An 18,422-nucleotide genomic window follows, 5' to 3' on the forward strand; every position below is an offset into this window, starting at 1 on the left:
ATCATGACAGATAATAGACATTTTGCAATGTTGCAAAATATGTCGTGTCTGTGTGCGCGTGAGACGCCAGCGGAATATGATCATACCAACACTGGTGGTTTAAATGGATAGAAGCAAAACATTCAAAACGTAAGGTTTAAACATTTTTACAAATGTAAAGCTTTTGCAAAATAAAGAAAAATATTTTATGATGTGTCATTTTCCTTTCCATGAACTTTGGATCGCGTGGAAAAACAGTATGTCCAGCTATAGAGAGGCCCTAAAAACTGCCAGGGCCGAGCATATCCACAAACTCATTGAAAAAACCCAAAACAATCCAAGGTTTTTATTTAGCACAGTGGCTAAATTAACAAATAACCAGGACGCCACCAGATTCAAATATTCCACCAACATTTAATAGTCATGACTTCATAGTTTCTTCAATGATAAAATGGATAGCATCAGAAATACAATAACCAAATGTAGATTCTACAGCGTCTAACACTTCAGTTTCATCCATCGCACCAAAAGATAAACTGCAGTGATTTACAAATATAGGACAGGAAGAGCTAAATAAACTTATCACTGTATCTAAACCAACAACATGTTTATTAGATACTGTACCCACTCAATTACTGAAAGAGTTGTTTCCTGTAGCAGAAGAACAGTTTCTCAATAATTCTAACTTGTTGTTATCTTTAGGTCACGTCCCAAAACCATTCAAGTTGGCGGTTATTAAGCCTCTTATTAAGAAACCAAAACTAGATCCTAGTGAACTGGCAAATTATAGGCCCATAAATCTTCCATTTATGTCTAAAATATTAGAAAAGGTTCTGTCTGCTCAATTGAGCTCCTTCCTGCAAAAAAATTCTGTATGAAGAATTTATTTTAGTATTTTTGGGGGCCTGAAGTCAAAATGCGTGGCACTATGTTCATTTATAAGTGAACAGCTCATGATCTGGAGTTTTCAGTATACATTTCTTAATATAGTTTACAGAGTAATAACACATTAGTAATCGCTCGTATTTCATAAGAATAATAAGGAATATAGCTGTCAATTGCCATAGTAATAATCATAAAATTGACCTCCGTGAAGTTGGCACCCCATAAAAAGAAATATTCACCAAAATTATGCCATTCGTTTGTGCTACGTTTGTGCTGATTTGTGCCGCAGAAACGAATGTTTGTGCTGGTTTGGTGTTTGAGATATTAAACATTCTTTTTTTGACCGTGTGACGTCACTCTCCACCCCATGTCGCCCAAATTGCTCCAAACCAGTGCAGTTCGTTTGTGCCCGATTTGTGCCCGTTTGTGCCATTAAAACAAACACTGTATCTATTTTCCTTCCTTCCTTGTGCTGTTGAAATGAACGTCAAATATATTTCTTCTTCATAGAAATAACAAAAACAATTCTGGGCAGTGACGTCACTCTCCACCCCATGGCGTCCAAATCTCATCAAACCGGTGTCATTCGTTTGTGCTAGATTTGTGCTGTTAAAAGAAACCCTGTAACTATGACCGCTTCTTTTATATAACAAAAATAAACTTTTTACGAACAGTGACGTCACTCTCCACCCCATGCAATCTAAATCGTTCCAAAACGGTGCCATTCGTTTTTGCTCGATTTGTGCTGGTTTGTGTCGTTCAAATTTACATTGTATCTATTTCCCGTCCTCAAAAATAACAAATACAAAACTTGCCCTCTTCCTTAGAAATAAAACTTTGGATTCGGGAAAGTGACGTCACTCTCCACCCCATGCCGTCCATATCGCCCCAAACTGGTGGATTTTGTTTGTGCTCGATTTGTGCTGTTTTGTGCTGTAGAAAGAACCATCATAAATTATTCCATTCTCTAGTTTAGACATCACAAAATCTTTAGAGGAGAGGTTGACGACCTCCGTGAAGTTGGCCCCCCACCCAATGCAAAACGTTAGCAAAATAGTCTCAATCGTTTGTGCTCCGTTTGTGCTGTAAAAAGTTTTGTTTGTGCCGCTTTAGTTTTTTAGATATTAAAACAATATTTATAGGTCATTCGGAGGTTACTCAGCCCCCCACATACTCCAAATCCATCCCCAAATAGACTAGTTTGTTTGTGCCTCGTTTGTGCTAGTAATATTTTCGTTTGTGCTGCTTCGGTTTTTACAAAATTAGACATTGAATTATAGGTGATGACGTCACGCAGCCCCCCCACATACTCCAAATTCACCAAAACAAGTTTAATCGTTTGTGCCTCATTTGTGCTGGTTTGTGCCGGTAATATTTTCGTTTGGTTTTTTAGATATTAAAATAATATAGGTCATTCTGATGTCACTCAGTCCTCCCACATACTCCAAATTCACCCCAAATAGACTCGTTTGTTTGTGCTTCGTTTGTGCTTTGTTTGTGCTGGTTTGTGCCAGTAATATTTTCATTTGTGCTGCTTTGCTTACTTTCCAGTGCTTTGCGGCAAGCTTAATGTGCGCGTGAGCGTGGAATAGGCTATAAATGCCTGTTTATTAAAGGATGGTTTAATAGGTTATTATATTAATCAATTTTATATAAACATGGGACTAGTTGACTAGGAAAAAAATAAAAAAACAGTAGCAAAAGCGAAAATATTACCAGCACAAACGAAGCACAAACAAAGAAGATTTTGGGTAAATGGAGCATGTCTGGGGTTGAGTGACGCCACCGTCTATAATTCATTATATAATATTTTAAAAACTGAAGCAGCTTTTAAAATATTACTGGCACAAACCAGCACAAACGAGGCACAAACAAACGAGTCTATTTGGGGTGGTTTTGGAGTATGTGGGGGGCTGAGTAACCTCAGAATGTCCTATAAATGTTGTTTTAATATCTAAAAAACTAAAGTGGCACAAACAAACATTTTTACAGCACAAACGAAGCACAAACGATTGAGACTATTTTGCTGACGTTTTGCATTGGGTGGGGGGCCAACCTCTCCTCCAAAGATTTTGTGATGTCTAAACTAGAGAATGGAATCATTTATGATGGTTCTTTCTACAGCACAAAACAGCACAAATCGAGCACAAACAAAATCCACCAGTTTGGGGCGATATGGACGGCATAGGGTGGAGAGTGACGTCACTTTCCCGAATCCAAAGTTTTATTTCTAAGGAAGAGGACAAGATACAATGTTTATCGTAACTGCACAAACCTGCACAAATCTAGCACAAACAAGCGGCAAGTTTTGCAACAATTTGGACCATATGGGGTGGACAGTTATGTAAGTGAACCAAATTGTTTTTTTGTTTTTTTTTTTCGTTTAAGAGGGAATCTAGTTGCAGTGTTTCTTTCAACGGCACAAATCGAGCACAAACGAAAGACACCGGTTTGGTGCGATTTAGATGAGGTGGATAGTGACGTCACTGTCCCGAATTATATTTGTTATTTCTAAAGGAGGGGATATAGATAGAATGTTAATTTTAACAGCAAAAATGGGCACAAACCAGCACAAACGAATGGCACCGGTTTGGAGGGATTTGGACAGTATGGGGTGGAGAGTGACGTCACTGGCCCGTTTTGTATTTGTTACTTTTGAGGACGGGAAATAGATACAATGTAAATTTGAACGACACAAACCAGCACAAATCAAGCAAAAAAAAAAATGGCACCGTTTTTGAACGATTTAGATTGCATGGGGTGGAGAGTGACGTCACTGTTCGTAAAAAGTTTATTTTTGTTACATAAAAAAAGCGGTCATAGTTACAGGGTTTCTTTTAATAGCACAAACCAGCACAAATCTAGCACAAACGAATGACACCTGTTTTGTGCGATTTAGACGAACTGGGGTGGAGAGTGACGTCACAGCCTCCGAAAATATTTTGGATGTATCTACAGAAGGAAAATAGATAGACAGTCCTTCAGACAAGCACAGCAAACCTAATTATTTATTTATTTTTTTGGTCAAATGGTAATCCTTCCAAAAATATTGCTATTTATGAATGATTAATTCATGATTGTTAACAAAGGGGTTTAATATACTTTTTTTTTTTTTACCATTATTGCCATGTAACAATAAACATCCATGACTTGTAATAAAATGTTATTTTTATTTTTTTTATTAATTTGTTTTTCAACAGGAGCTTCGTTAGGAGATGTGCAATCTTATTGGTTGGTTCCCCAGCCTCCTCAACCACCATTGCCTCCACTTCCTCCAGAGGATCCGCCCCCTCCACCTACAGAGCAACCACCGCCACCCCCTCCACCACCTGAATCTCCTCCTCCACCCCCTCCACCACCACTCGAGGATGATGGAGAGATTGAGGAAGTGGAGATGGAGGATGAGGAGTCAGAGCCTCCGGCACCTGGAACAGAAGAGTTCAAGGTCACTTTTTAGTCTTGAGAGTTAAGATTTAGTTTATTACGCTTTAGTGCATATTGAAGCTATATGTTTTGATGTCTTTTTCTCAGGCGGCTGAGGCAGCTGCATCTTTAGGACTTGAGGCTAAAGGCCAAAAACGCAAGGCCCCAGGCTCAGTCCCGCTGCCCAAAACAGTCACCATCGGCAGCTGCCCCATTCTTTACACTCAACCCATTGCTACTGCTGGTGAGAATAAACTCTTTTTACACACATCAGTATTTTCATAGAGCATTTTCATGTTGTTTCTCATGTTCCTCTCGTTCATTCACAGCCCCACTTCTAGTTGGAAGTGCATACTGGGGGATGACAACTGCAGTTGCACCTCCTCTGCCTACAGAGAGCATCGTCCCACCAATGCCAGCTCTGCCGCCCCAGCCACCCCCTCCTGCTCCTCAACCTCCCAGCGCCCTGGAACCAATGAGCAAAGCCCTCACAGATAAAACAAAGAAACTAAAGAAAGAGAAGGTGGGTGTTTTTTTGTTTTTGTTTATTTTGTTCTTGTGGTTTTGTTGTTGCTTTTTTTTTTTTGCATTTTTTCTTTAATTTGTCTTTATTTTTTGCTTCGAGGTTTGGTGTGTTTTGTTTTGCAGTTTGTTTTGGTTCTTGGGCTTGTGTTAATTTTTTGTTTTTGGGGTTCTTGGGTTTGTTTTGCTGGATTTGTTTTATTCTTTTTTTTTCATAAAATATAAAATTTTTAGAAACATTGGATGCCTGTTTTCCACAAGTTGGTATGATTTTTTAGGGTCTTCATGAAATGCCTGCAACATACTTCGGATAAATTTCCTCAATGGTCATGCAAAACAACACCCTTTTTACCTCATCAAAGGTCCATGTCTCTTTAAATGATAATGAGTTACTGCTCACCCACCCTTTTCTTCCATTTTTCTTTGTGTGTATTCAGTAGCGCAGGGTATCGAGTTTGATACTTTTTAGGCACCGACCGAATTGCCTAGATACCATTAAGTATCGAAAAACGTCTTGTTACACTACCTAAGGGGTTAATCTCATCGGCGTCAGTGAGCCAATAAGCCTGCAGCACTAGCCTCTGTGTTTGATTAGAAGAGGCATGGCACAGATGGATCAGTGTTTGACATCCACGAGAGCGAATCGAAAGCCCATGGAGTGGTCTGCTCTGCATTTATGTGACCATTCATACAAACTGTAGCATCATGCTACATAAGAAAATAAATAAGATTTATATTCAGCTTTTACTCAAAACTCCCTTTAAAACTCCATTGATTTTTTTGTAATAACTTCTGATTGCCGTCTAATGTGTGTTTTGGTCATGTAATGTTGTTGAACCCATTTTTCCATGTCAAATGTAAAAGTGGGGTAGTTGTGGTCTAATGGTAAGAGTCAGACTTGTAACCCGAAGGTTACAAGGTTAAGGTTACAACCCGAAGGTTCCCTTTGTGCCGCAGCAATATGGCGGTTCACTGAACTGACTGTGTGTGTGTTCGGTGTGTGTATTTGCTACTGTGTGTGTACACTTGCATGGGTTAAATTCAGAGCACAAATTCCACATCACTTCAAAATACCTGCATTGAAAGTGACGTGACATTCAGCCAAGTATGGTGACCCATACTCAGAATTCGTGCTCTGCATTTAACCCATCCACCCACAGAGCATTGAACACACACACACACACACCCGGCAGCCATTTATGCTGCCGCGCCCGGGGAGCAGTTGGAGGTGCGATGTCTTGCTCAAGGGTTAGGGTTATTGCCGGCCCCGGGATTCGAACCCACAACCCTAGGGTTAGGAGTCAAACTCTCTAACCACACGGCCACGACTTCCCCTAACATTAACCACCCTGGATTCGAACCCATGACCTCATAGATTCAGATCCAATGCCTTAGCAGAGCAGGCCACATTAGTTGACGCACTATTTGCAATGAAACATGTCACTACAGCTGATTGAGCACAAAGAAAATAGCTGACCGCATACAACTGGCTGTGGGCAGAAATATGCTAATGCGGGACAGTCCGTCAGCGGCTGTGAGCAATATGACTTCATAATACAAAATGGCTTGATAATGGAGAGACTTTAGCTTTTTAAGAATTAAAAAATGGTGTGAATGGATTTTAATCATTGTAGGGAGCTTTTGTCCACACACTGCTAAAACTCATTTATATGCAACCATGTACAAGTGAATTTTGCATCCAATGTCCACTTTAATTTAGAAAGAAAATCATTTAAACGCCGTCATTTAATTTTTTTTTTAAGACAAAGAAGAACAAGACTAAGATGCCGTCCCTGGTAAAGAAGTGGCAGAGCATTCAGAAAGAGCTAGATGAAGAGGAGAAGTCGAGCTCCAGTGATGAAGATAGAGAACAGGTCAACAACAAACGCATTGAGGAATGGAAACAGCAACAGCTCGCATCGTAAGTTTGAAGACGCCATTACAAAGATGATCAGCAAACGTTTGAGGAAAAAATACAGATTTTTCAAATGCTTGTCGCTTTTTTCTCCATTTGCAGAGGGAAGTCTGGGAAAAATGCTAACTTTGAAGCACTTCCTGAAGACTGGAGGGAAAGACTGCTAAAGAAAAGAAAGATGATGCAGAGTTCATAAAAGTCTTAAACACTAAACAAGAGCCTCTGGAAGAGTTGGACTGAACTGTGTTTTAGAGTTGTGTCCCACTTGCTGAGCTTCAGTGGACGTAGTTGGGCAAATTTGAACGAATGTTTCTAACGCCAGCTGTGCTGTTATATTCAAATGCATCATCTTGTGTCTAAAGGTATAGTTTGTTATAGGTTGTTATCAAATAAAACAGCCTCTAATGTCCAGAAGTTATTTTAAAGATGCCGTGAAACTGATAAAAGGTTAAACATACAGCATTTTTCTTTGAACTATTTTTTTATTTTTATTACTCCAACCATGAAACCTGTGCACGATTTATCTGTAAATTAAAACGTAAAGAAATCAATATTAACAAAAGACTGTTCCATTTCTTAGGTTTCTCAGAGCTGTTCTTAGTTTCTCCGAAAAAAAACGAACAAAAAACATGTTTTGTACAATGTCAAGAGTGTGAACTATCAGCTGTACAGTGAGCTATGCGCAGTCATGGGTGACATTGCAAAAAAATGCTGTACCTTTGTATCCAGCTACCAATGATTTATAAGCTAAGCTTCAAAATCTGGAAACGTCAGTCTTGGATCAGACCAACTGACCACTGTTAACAAGAGTTTCAGCCATGCTTCTAAAATCATAGTTGAGACTTCCATGTCCTTTGCACTTTAAAGTATGCTTCATATGTGAACTATATCTTTTTTTCCACTGATGATGTTGTGATAGTCAACTCATGTGCCAACTTCTTTTTTCTCTCTGTAATATTAATGAACATTGTTCACTAAATGTCTTTTTAAATCGAAAAATCGATGTTCATTGTAAATGTTCCCTGAACTGGGTATGTAGAGAGATTCACCGTTTTCTACATTGTAAATAATAAAAAAAATTCTACAAATATTTGGTTTAAGCCACTTTTTTTTAAACTCCTATTTATTTTTGGGTGTAAATATTATTATTGTAAATATGTATTTTGCTTGCACTTTTTGTACTCTTATCCTGTTGAATAATAGAAATTAGTTGATCCATACGAGATATTAATTTTGCTACATCTTCAGCATAATGGATTTCTCTTGGGTAAGTTATTCGAGTCAGCCTTTGGATTGGTTCAACATCGTTTGACTATGGATTTTCTATGTCTTCTATTCCAGCATTACATATTTTGCTTACATTTTGTTACTATATTCATAGAGAATGGCTCTTCTGTACATTCAGGTGTCCCCATCAAAAGAGAATGGGAGGGCAACTAAGTTTCCACTGCTTCAGACCTGATGAACTCAGCATCTGAGAGCAATGACTCTATCTTAGAAGAGGAGCAGGAGGAACCCAAGCCATGTCAAAGTCCGTTAAATATGTAAAGCTCTTGGATCTGGGTCTGTTGACAGTGATGTGAAGTATGGAAACCCTTTTTGCCACATGAGAAAAAAAACATGCTTTGTTAAATCACAGTTATGGCACAAAAAGTTGAAATTATGAAATAAGAAGTCATTAAAACAATTTAGTAATAAGGCATACACTTAATTAGAATATTGACTTTCACTCTTGACTTTATACATGACATTATTTTTTCATAATTACGACTTATGTCATTATGACTTTTTGGTCAATTACATTTTTTTGTCTTTTATCTCATACATTTTTTTTTACTACATAATTATGAAAATATTACATAATTTAAATTTGACTTCTCATTGCTAAGACTTCGTATGTCATAATCATGACTTAGTATTATGACTTTTTACTTCATAATGTCAGAATTTAGAATTCTTCTTTCGTAATTATGACTTTTTAATTCCATAATTAAGCATGCTTTTTTTCTTTCTTATCTGGTAGAAATGTGCTTCCATAATATAGCATGTTATGTCAAATAGAAAAATTATTCACATTATTAAAATCAATAATAAACAAATGTTAAAAATCAAAGATTAAGTCACAATTAAGGCATAAAAAAGTTTGATTTAATTGTCAAAATTTTCATCTCATAACTTAGTATGTTAACATTGACTTTTTTGTTCTTATAATTATCTGTTGTTATTTTGTATTGTTGTAATTTCGAATTCTTATTTCCTAATTCAGACTTTTTAAAGTCATAATTAGTATCCATCAAAGCAAGCTTTTTTTTTTCTTGTGTGGTGGATATTGGCTCCCATAGCGAAGCATGATATGTCAGTTAAAATATTGTAGTTTATGAGACCTAAATAGGGTTGATCCCATGTAAAGATGCCATACTGTATCTTGCAACAAATCACCACCAGTAATACATAATTATTGATATTTTTGCATTTGTCTCAAGTTCTTTCTAGTTGTCACATAATATGCTACAATTGAGTCTGAGCAGCTAGTTCATGGTCTTTATAAAAGATTCAATCAGCCAGCAGGTGATGAACAGGCTCGTGTGCCGGTAGGAGAGGTGTGAGGAAACACTGTCTACTGCACAGACCCAGGTAAGAAAATAGTGTAAAAATCTGTAGCTACTTCCAAACTTTGGCTTTATATCCTCACCTGTTGGTTCACCACACCATTTAGCCACAAAAACATCCTACTTCATCTACTCTCGTGTGGGTGGGGCTGGGAGCAGAGAACCCATTAAAAGTGCCACGTCTTGTGCCAACCATCATGAGGAGCCTATGCTAGCTTTTAAGTCCCGGTTTGAGAGTGGAAACCTTCGAAATGATGTACAAGTGTGAATCACACCGCTTCATTGATATTCTCATAAGTGGTTATGTCTCTACTGACAAGATGTAAAGCCTGTATATTTTCATTTAATGTAAAACACTCTCTGATCTTGGCTTTCCAGTGGTAAGTATGACTATGAGCTGACGTTGCGCCCTGACTTGTACACTACTAAGCACACTCAGGGGTTCTACTTCTGGGTGAGGAACATGAGGGCAGGCGTCACCTACCACTTCACCATCATCAGACTGATGAAGTCCAGAGGTTTGTATAGTGCCCGAATTCACCCACTGCTCTATTCTGAACACCCTGCCTGGCTGAAGGGGGAAGGATGGCAGCGAACAGGTACCAATATTCGCTGATTTCTCAACATATAACGTTGAGGTTCAGTTTTCATTTGGTTTGTCACTTTGTCAAATGACATATAAGTGTCCACGATAAATTAATAAATAAATCCTTTAGTTGAAAACTATGAAACCCCGTTTCCACCATGTAAGAAAAAATAATGTTTTGGTAGATCAGAATATGAATGCCAGGTTTCACAGACAAGGCTTAAGCCTAATCCCAGACTAAAATGCATGTTTGAGCTGTCTTAACTGAAAGCAACTTGCACTGACGTATCTTAAAATATGTTAGTGTCATTAATTTGTATCAAGATGCAGACCAATCAAGATTAATGTATCAAGATTAATCCAGTCTTAATCTAAACCCTGTCTGTGAAACCAGGCCCAAGAGTTCAGATTATGATATAATGTACTACTATGTAAAGGGAATGCTGCTGTAAAAAGCACCTTATTTGTTTAAAGTGTTTACGATTAAAAAATGTAATCGTTGCCCAGCACTACAAAAAACCTTGTTCAACCTTTAAGTGTAAAAAGGTTTTGGTATTATTTGTATAGTATTTTAGTTTTTGTTGTTAGCTTTTATTTTTAGCTTTTATTTATTTTTGTTTTAAATTTAATAAATAAATAAATAAAATGTTTAATGTACATCTGTCATTTTTATTTAGTTTTATTTCAGTTTTAATTTTAAGTAAATACATTTAGTAATTACACTTGAATGTATTTTAATTAAGCCTATGAAAACTATGAAGATTGTAGAGTCACACTGAAGGCATCAAAACCATGAATGAACACATGTGGAATTATGTATGGAATTATATACATAACAAAAAGGTGTGAAACAACTGAAAATATGTCATATTCTAGGTTCTTCAAAGTAGCAACCTTTTGCTTTGATTACTGCTTTGCACACTCTTGGCATTCTCTTGATGAGCTTCAAGAGGTAATCACCTGAAATGGTCTTCCAACAGTCTTGAAGGAGTTCCCCGAGAGATGCTTAGCACTTGTTGGCCCTTTTGCCTTCCGTCTGCGGTCCAGCTCACCCCTAAACCATCTCGATTGGGTTCAGGTCCGGTGACTGTGGAGGCCAGGTCATCTGGCGCAGCACCCCATCACTCTCCTTCTTGCTCAAATAGCCCTTGATGTCTTCAGTGTGACTCTACAATTTTCATAGTCATGAAAATAAAGAAAACTCTTTGAATGAGATGGTGTGTCCAAACTTTTGGTCTGTACTGTATAAATATACAATATGGGTGGTATTGTAATTTTTGTCAAACAGGTTGCCTTGACATATGCTTTTTTGTGGGGTAAGTAGTTATCAAATATGTTTTCTTTTTCTTTCCTTTATTACAATTTATTTTTATATACATTACCAAAATAATAAAAACACTGAATTGTGACCACATAGATGGCATATTCATAATTTGTCTTTGTCTGACAGAAAGAAACCATATTTCAGTGAGAGGTAAGTTACAAATTACATTTCACAGTGGAAGTGGCATAATAATACTAGGGCACCTTTGCAGCTGTATAGCAATGCCCTGGCAGGAATTTTTAAATAAAGTCGTTATTTTTGTTTTCTTCGTGTACAAAAAGCATTGTCATCGCTTCATAATGTTACGTTTGAATCACTGACGGCAGATGGACTATTCTGAAGATGCTTTTCATACTTTCCTGGACCTTGACACTTTTATTTAGTTGGCAGTCAAAGGGACAGTCACAGACTACCGGTTTTCATCCAAAATAGCTTATATTAAATTGTGTTTCGAAGACGAACAAAGCTTTTATGGTTTTGGAACGACATGGGGGATTAATGAAAAAATTATATTTTGCGGTGGAGTAACCCTTTAAGACTACAGATGTTGTTTTTTCCACATTATAAGTTAGTTTTGTTTTCATAATGTATATGTATAAATATATATCATATATATATATAATGTATAAAGTTTTAACATTCATCACATCAACAACATCTTATGACAATTTTTGGACTCATTATAGTAATATCATAATATAACTTTATTTTTTTTACTCATTTAAATTGCATTATATACAGCTACATTGCTCTAGTTCCAAACGATGAAAATCAGTCAGTTCAAAGTCTTTTGTGTAATGCCAGCATTACAGGGTTAATATGTACAATTCATTTACAAGACCGTTTCCATGGACGTCAAGGTGTCCGAACGATCAAACGTGTCATAAAAACGCAGACAGGTCTTGTACTGCAGGAGTTTCTCGTACAGGTGACTGTGTCCTGCCCCGCTACTCAGATCCACGCTCAGATCTGTGTACCTGCCAAAACATCATAAAGATTCCTCTGTCAGCATTCAGCACTCAAAATATTCATTACGTATTAATTTCTATAAGCTTCAACCTTACCTTTGTGATATTCTCCAAAACGCCAGAGTGTTTATAGCCATTAATGTGGCCAATGTAAAGAAAAACCTCTCCATGTTGCCGCTGCTGAGGTTATTAGGATAGAAGTTTCCTGTAATCATTAAACACAATATTGAGCTCATGTTCTGAGACTTGACATTGCACCACAAGAACAAGTTCAACACTTTCAAGAGTGAAGTATGTTTACCTCCTGACACAAAATAAAGGACGTGAATGAGGAAAGCTCCTAGAAAGCAGCCTCCTCCATATGAGAGGGATAGGAAATGTAAGGAGACACCTCTAAGATTGCTTGGAGTCAGACAGAAGGATATGAGTGAACCTGAGCAGAGGACAGGAGAGGAGGGGGAATTTCATGATGTTCACATTGCTGAATCAATATGTTGAAAATGAATATATATATATATATATATATATATATATATATACAGTACAGACCAAAAGTTTGGAAACATTAGTATTTTTAATGTTTTTGAAAAGTTTCTTCTGCTCATCAAGCCTGCATTTATTTGATCAAAATACAGAAAAAACATTAATATTCTGAAATATTATTACAACTTAAAATAATGGTTTTCTATTTGAATATACTTTAAAAAAATAATTTATTCCTGTGATGCAAAGCTGAATTTTCAGCATCATTACTATCACATGATCATTTAGAAATCATTCTAATATTCTGATTTATTATGAGTGTTGGAAACAGTTCTGCTGTCTAATATATTTGATGAATAAAAGGTTAAAAAGAACTGCATTTATTCAAAATAAAAAAAAATTCTAATAATATATATTCTAATAATATATTTTCTTTACTATCACTTTTTTTCAATTTAACACATCCTTGCTGAATAAAAGTATTGATTTTATTTAAAAAAAAAGAAAGAAAAAAAAATTACTGACCAGTAGTGTATATTGTTGTGGGAAGTCGTGGCCTAATGGTTAGAGAGTCGGACTCCCAATCGAAAGGTTGTGAGTTCGAGTCCCGGGCCGGCAGGAATTGTGGGTGGGGGGAGTGCATGTACAGTTCTCTCTCCACCTTCAATACCACGACTTAGGTGCCCTTGAGCAAGGCATCGAACCCCCAACTGCTCCCCGGGTGCCGCAGCATAAATGGCTGCCCACTGCTCCGGGTGTGTGCTCACAGTGTGTGTGTGTGTGTGTGTTCACTGCTCTGTGTGTGTGCATTTCGGATGGGTTAAATGCAGAGCACAAATTCTGAGTATGGGTCACCATACTTGGCTGAATGTCACTTCACTTGTTATTACAAAATATTTATATTTTAAAAACATAGCTTCTTTTTTTTTTTTTTTACTTTTTATTCATCAAAGTATCCTAAAAAAAGTATCACACGTTCTGAAAAATATTAAGCAGCAGAACTGTTTCCAACTTTGATAATGAATCATCATATTAGAATGATTTCTAAAGGATCATGTGATAATTATCCTAAAAATTCAGCTTTGCATCACAGAAATAAATGATAATTTAAAGTATAATACATTTAAAAACAATTATTTTAAATTGTAATTTTTTTTGTATTTTGGATCAAATAAATGCAGGCTTGATGAGCAGAAGAAACTTCTTTCAAAAACATAAAGAATAGTAATGTTTCCAAACTTTTGGTCTATACTGTATGTATATATATATATATATATATATATATATATATATATATATATATATATATATATTGTTATACATTTTTATGCAAAAATAACTGGATTGCTGTTGTTTAATGAGCACTTTACATCATGGATATTGTATATATTTTAAAACGTGAATTGAGAATTCGTACATGCTGGTGTCACAAAGGCTTCTGCCACTCCCAGTAAAATGTACTGGGGTGTAAGCTGGAAACAGGTCATAGAGGACACATGCAGGACCTTTCCTGATAATGTCTGCTCCACTTGTGGGCAGTCCTTCCTGTGGATTTCAGAAATCCCTGCCAGTAGTGCTGAGAGAGCTGCACAGGCATGACCCATAGCTGTAGGGAAAAGTAGTTTATATAACAGTAAAGCACTAGGTTTTATATGTATAAAATTTACATATCAATTGTTATTATAGCATTTCAAAAGTACTAGGCCTTTAGGTATCAGTATAAGTGCCACTGCTGAATCAACTCCTAATACTTCGGCTCATTTGATGGACACCTTACAATCCCATGTGAGGATTCGGACATACGGCTTGCCTCACATACAGTGGATTTGTAATGCTGCATTCACATGCTATCATGATTAACGTATATATGATTTTCCCATTTAGATATTGGACATGATAGGTTTCTCAAGTCATATTTACAATGTGCAAACTCTGGGAAAAATATTCCCAAAGTGGGACATTTCCAGTAGCACATGAAGGCAGGATAAGCTGAACAAGCAGTTCATTTGTTGTAGTTAGGATGCTCACTTATAAATGTGGTTGGTGAGGGCAGCATTTTCTTTGGAGACTGGTAGCAGGTGTTCAGAAGCTCCAGAAGTGGGGCTAAGATCAGCACCGGCAGTATACTGATGACCTTCATCACTGCTACTGGCAAGAGAAAGCCATTGAGTTTTAAGTTGGAATGCATCGTCTGTAGATAATAGCCCGATGGGATCTATTAAAAGAAGTGAAATAAAAGAGATTACAGAAGCTAATTGCTGAACAAAAGTATAGATTCAACTAAAAATGAAGCTGTTACAAACTCACCTGGGTAATGCAAGCTCGATATAAAAGCTGAAGTCCATAGAGAGGGAAAAGTTTGACTAGGACCTTGACGTTTTCCACACTGGTCTCACTGTAACGACCCCCGTTGTTTTCCTTAGCACGGTCTAGCCAGCTGGCAACGTCTCCGCTTAAATGGCGATAATGGAGGCAGCACATTTTCAGAGAATTGAGGAACACTCCCAGCGTAGTTAGCAAGGAACTGCCTTGTTAGTGAAAATCCAAAGTTGATAAGGAACAGAAGTCAGAAACAAATGAACAATTCACCATTGTCAGTAATTTTTTATATAATTTCTCAGAAAAAAATATCGGACGAGACATGTATTTCTGTGTATATGTATTATGAATGGCATGGTTACCTTTTTTTGGACGGAAAGTAAGCTTGTTGTGCACCATGTGAATGGCGACGAGGGCGAGCAGAACAGAGGTGAAAGGGATGAGAAAGCACAGGTTTTTGGCAATTGATTGCTGAATGTAGGCAATCCCCAAAAAAACAACAGTTGAGTTCAGGTTGACCAGCCAGTAAAACCTGTGGATTGTAAATAGCTTCAGCATTTGAACCTGTTGAACAAAGTGATTCACTTAGCAATTTAAAACCTTTTAAATTCTCAAGAAATTTAAAATAGTTTAAAAAAATACTTTTCAAATTATTATCAAGTACTTGAGTCATAACAGTAGTCCAATGGAGTCGCCTCCTGGAGGCCGCCATATTAAGATCACACTTTATCTCAGTAAACCTGTTTTTAGACACTTTTCCAATGAAAATGAATTATACATGATAATTAGCACATTTCTACAATGTAAACTGCAAACTCTTGCTTTTTACATCCATACAACTAGGTGTCAATAATACAAGAACAAGATGACTGTAGAGCAAATTCTGTTCTGTGGTAATTTAGCTTCTTACCAGTTGAAGAAGGAAAGGAGCTGGTGTTGATCACAGCCTTGAAGGTGATAGGCTGCCATTGGGCAGAGGATGGCACGGATGCCACCAATGCCAAGGGCCACTGCAACAAGCCCCGTGTAGAATAGTATGTGCTGCTCATGAGGTTCAAGTCGATGCACAATGTTATGTGTGTTTATATAGAAATCCTCAAAAGGGAATGCGACCACAGGAAGCAAGGCGGTTCCTATAAAAAATGGACCAACAACAGGAAGTCAGTTATCTAGGTGTTATGGACACTTGATGGCAACTTTACACGCCCTTCTGAAAAGACAAGCAGATTGTTGCTAGACCAGGACCAAACTGGCCTAAACCAGTCTGGACCAGTATAAAAAAGCATTTAAGGTTTGGGCTTTTCTTATAGCAGTGGTTTTCAACCTTTTTTATTCCAAAGTCCAACACATTATTCAACGTATACGATATCTCCTCTAATACTGATGACAAAACAGCTTGTTTTCAAACGTATTTAAATATGTCTGAGTTTCTGTTAATAAATAGTTAACCATGATTAATTCTGTGAAACAGAACTTTCAGACCTTTAATATTTAGATCTTTAGAACTGTTTGATCTTTCATAGAAAAATATTTTTATTTAGAGCACATTGTCCTTCAACTTCAGATCTCTTCACATGGAACAGTTTTACACACAAAGACAATATTTCTCTCTCTACGCTGTTCTAGTGCACCTCCAAATGAGGGACAGGAAGTTACATTAGGCTAAAATCTTGAACAAAACGAATGGCTTTGAGCAAGATGCTAAAGATTAGATTATAGTCTACCAAGGATTCACTACAATGGCAACCACTAACCGAAGAAATGAAGGAGTGCACATAAACAGAGCACTGTTGTCCTTCCCAAGCACGTCTCGGCAAACCATCCCACAAGAACTGGTGTAAGTACGCTGGCTCCCACAAAGCACGTGTTCACCATGGCTGCTTGGTAACTGCTGTATCCCAGCTTGATAGTGCAGAACAGGATCATATTGCAAACAATCCCAAAGAAGGTGAACCTCTCAAAAAGCTCCACGAAGAGTACACAAACGATCACCTGCAGCTTCTTACGTGCCTTGCGTGGCTTGCTGATTGTCCCGGGATATGAAGACGTGCAGATCCCATGAGAGAGGTGGCCATCATGTGTATCAAAAGCATCTATGGGTGGCATGCTGCTCCTAGAGATCTTCCTGTGGAAGTGAGATTCAGACAGTGCTGGAGCTCCATCTCCATTACCAGAGAGCCAGACCAGCAATTCCTCACAAACTTGTGAAATCACGCCGTGTCTCCTGACTGAGGCTTCTGGGTAATGTTTAAGGGATGCCACTCTTCACTAATATATTGAACTTCGTTGTTCTTCAAATCTCATTAAGAAGGATGACGTGGAGAAGCACACAGGAGCACTGATGATGAAAGAGGTTTCAGAGATGTGAGACATACTTTTATAATGAATGTTTTCAGAGAACCAGCGAAGAGCATGCCATATGGCGAAAAGCAAGTTTATTAGGTTTTGAATGGACACATTGAAAGCATCAGTTGTATAATGATTTAAAGATGTTTTATGAAGCCAGGTTCCAGCTTTTAATATTAGGAGCAGCCGTCCCGAATCCTTGTGGAGTTGGGCCTGTACTTTTTATGCTTGTTTATTTATTCAAATGGTGTGAAGTTGAAGGACCTAATGATATGACTTTCAAATCCATTTCACAAGTATGTATCAGCATGGTGATAGCAAATGAGATAATTAAACTTTTAAGCACACAAGGTGCCGCTAGTATATAACACCCCACTGTGAAAGGTGGCCAAGAGGCAGTGTCAAATTAGTCAGCATGTGAAATGCAAAATCCCTGTCCCATCTTTATGTCTGTTTGTTTTTTTAGTTAGGATAAGGGATGTGTTATTATTATTATTATTAATATTATCAGATTTGTAAGTTTCACCATGTTGATGTTGAATTGGTTCATTTTAATGAAAAAGAGAAAATAATATTTTACATGTTGAACTGGCTAATTTCAATCTGAAAACAATAAATATAATACATATTTATTGATTTTTTTTTCTCCAGTTTGATGTGTAATTACATTAATTGAATAAAAAAGAAAAAAGAAATATATCATATTTGTTTATTTGATGTTCATTTGTTTAATTTACATTCAAGACAGAAAATAATATAATATAAGGAATAATATTTATCTCTATGCTTATTTTTCTCCAGTTCGTTGTTTAAGTAGTTGATTTGAATAAAAAAAATATTATCATATTTATTTACAAATTATCATATAAAATATTATATATTTTATTTATGTATGCATGCGTGTATGTATGTATGTATGTATATGTGTCTGCTTATTTATTTATATAAATACATATACATTATTATATAAATAAATATATAATGTATATCTGTCTGTCTGTCCATTTTCTCCAGTTTGATGTTGAATTGGTTCGATTTAATCAAAGGGCACAATAATAAATTA

The 18,422-nt window shown here is 36.9% G+C and overlaps 2 protein-coding genes across 2 annotated transcripts in view; one reads left to right on the forward strand and one right to left on the reverse strand.

The window, feature by feature from the left end:
• LOC132133720 (formin-binding protein 4-like) overlaps nucleotides 1–7,034 on the forward strand; it is an 18,463-nt gene extending 11,429 nt beyond the window's left edge. Inside the window, exons 13-17 of the mRNA XM_059546641.1 lie at nucleotides 4,065–4,309; nucleotides 4,396–4,531; nucleotides 4,617–4,810; nucleotides 6,573–6,730; nucleotides 6,827–7,034. Coding sequence (XP_059402624.1) covers nucleotides 4,065–4,309; nucleotides 4,396–4,531; nucleotides 4,617–4,810; nucleotides 6,573–6,730; nucleotides 6,827–6,920 — 827 coding nt within the window. The 3' untranslated portion in view covers nucleotides 6,921–7,034. The remainder of the gene's footprint in view (nucleotides 1–4,064; nucleotides 4,310–4,395; nucleotides 4,532–4,616; nucleotides 4,811–6,572; nucleotides 6,731–6,826) is intronic.
• Nucleotides 7,035–11,931: 4,897 nt separating this feature from the next.
• slc15a5 (solute carrier family 15 member 5) lies at nucleotides 11,932–17,554 on the reverse strand. The gene is made up of 9 exons (XM_059546187.1): nucleotides 16,768–17,554; nucleotides 15,924–16,146; nucleotides 15,376–15,545; nucleotides 15,002–15,222; nucleotides 14,723–14,909; nucleotides 14,112–14,300; nucleotides 12,513–12,644; nucleotides 12,308–12,416; nucleotides 11,932–12,220 (listed from the first exon to the last, which is right to left on the reverse strand). The coding sequence occupies exons 1-9, from the start codon at nucleotides 17,117–17,119 to the stop codon at nucleotides 12,076–12,078; spliced, it is 1,728 nt and encodes a 575-aa protein (XP_059402170.1). The 5' UTR covers nucleotides 17,120–17,554; the 3' UTR covers nucleotides 11,932–12,075.
• Nucleotides 17,555–18,422: the final 868 nt, after the last annotated feature.

Source organism: Carassius carassius, chromosome 50 (genome assembly GCF_963082965.1).
Source record: "Carassius carassius chromosome 50, fCarCar2.1, whole genome shotgun sequence".
NCBI classification, from domain to species: Eukaryota; Metazoa; Chordata; class Actinopteri; order Cypriniformes; family Cyprinidae; genus Carassius; species Carassius carassius.

Bases quoted from the DNA above. Each gene is read 5' to 3' on its own strand.
- slc15a5 (XM_059546187.1), bottom strand. From the start codon at position 17,119: ATGCCACCCATAGATGCTTTTGATACACATGATGGCCACCTCTCTCAT. The intron at 14,301-14,722 runs GTGAGCATCCTA...TTTTCCCTACAG, and splicing joins CTCACCAACCACATTTATAA to CTATGGGTCATGCCTGTGCA. The intron at 12,417-12,512 runs GTAAACATACTT...TAATGATTACAG, and splicing joins CCTTTATTTTGTGTCAGGAG to GAAACTTCTATCCTAATAAC.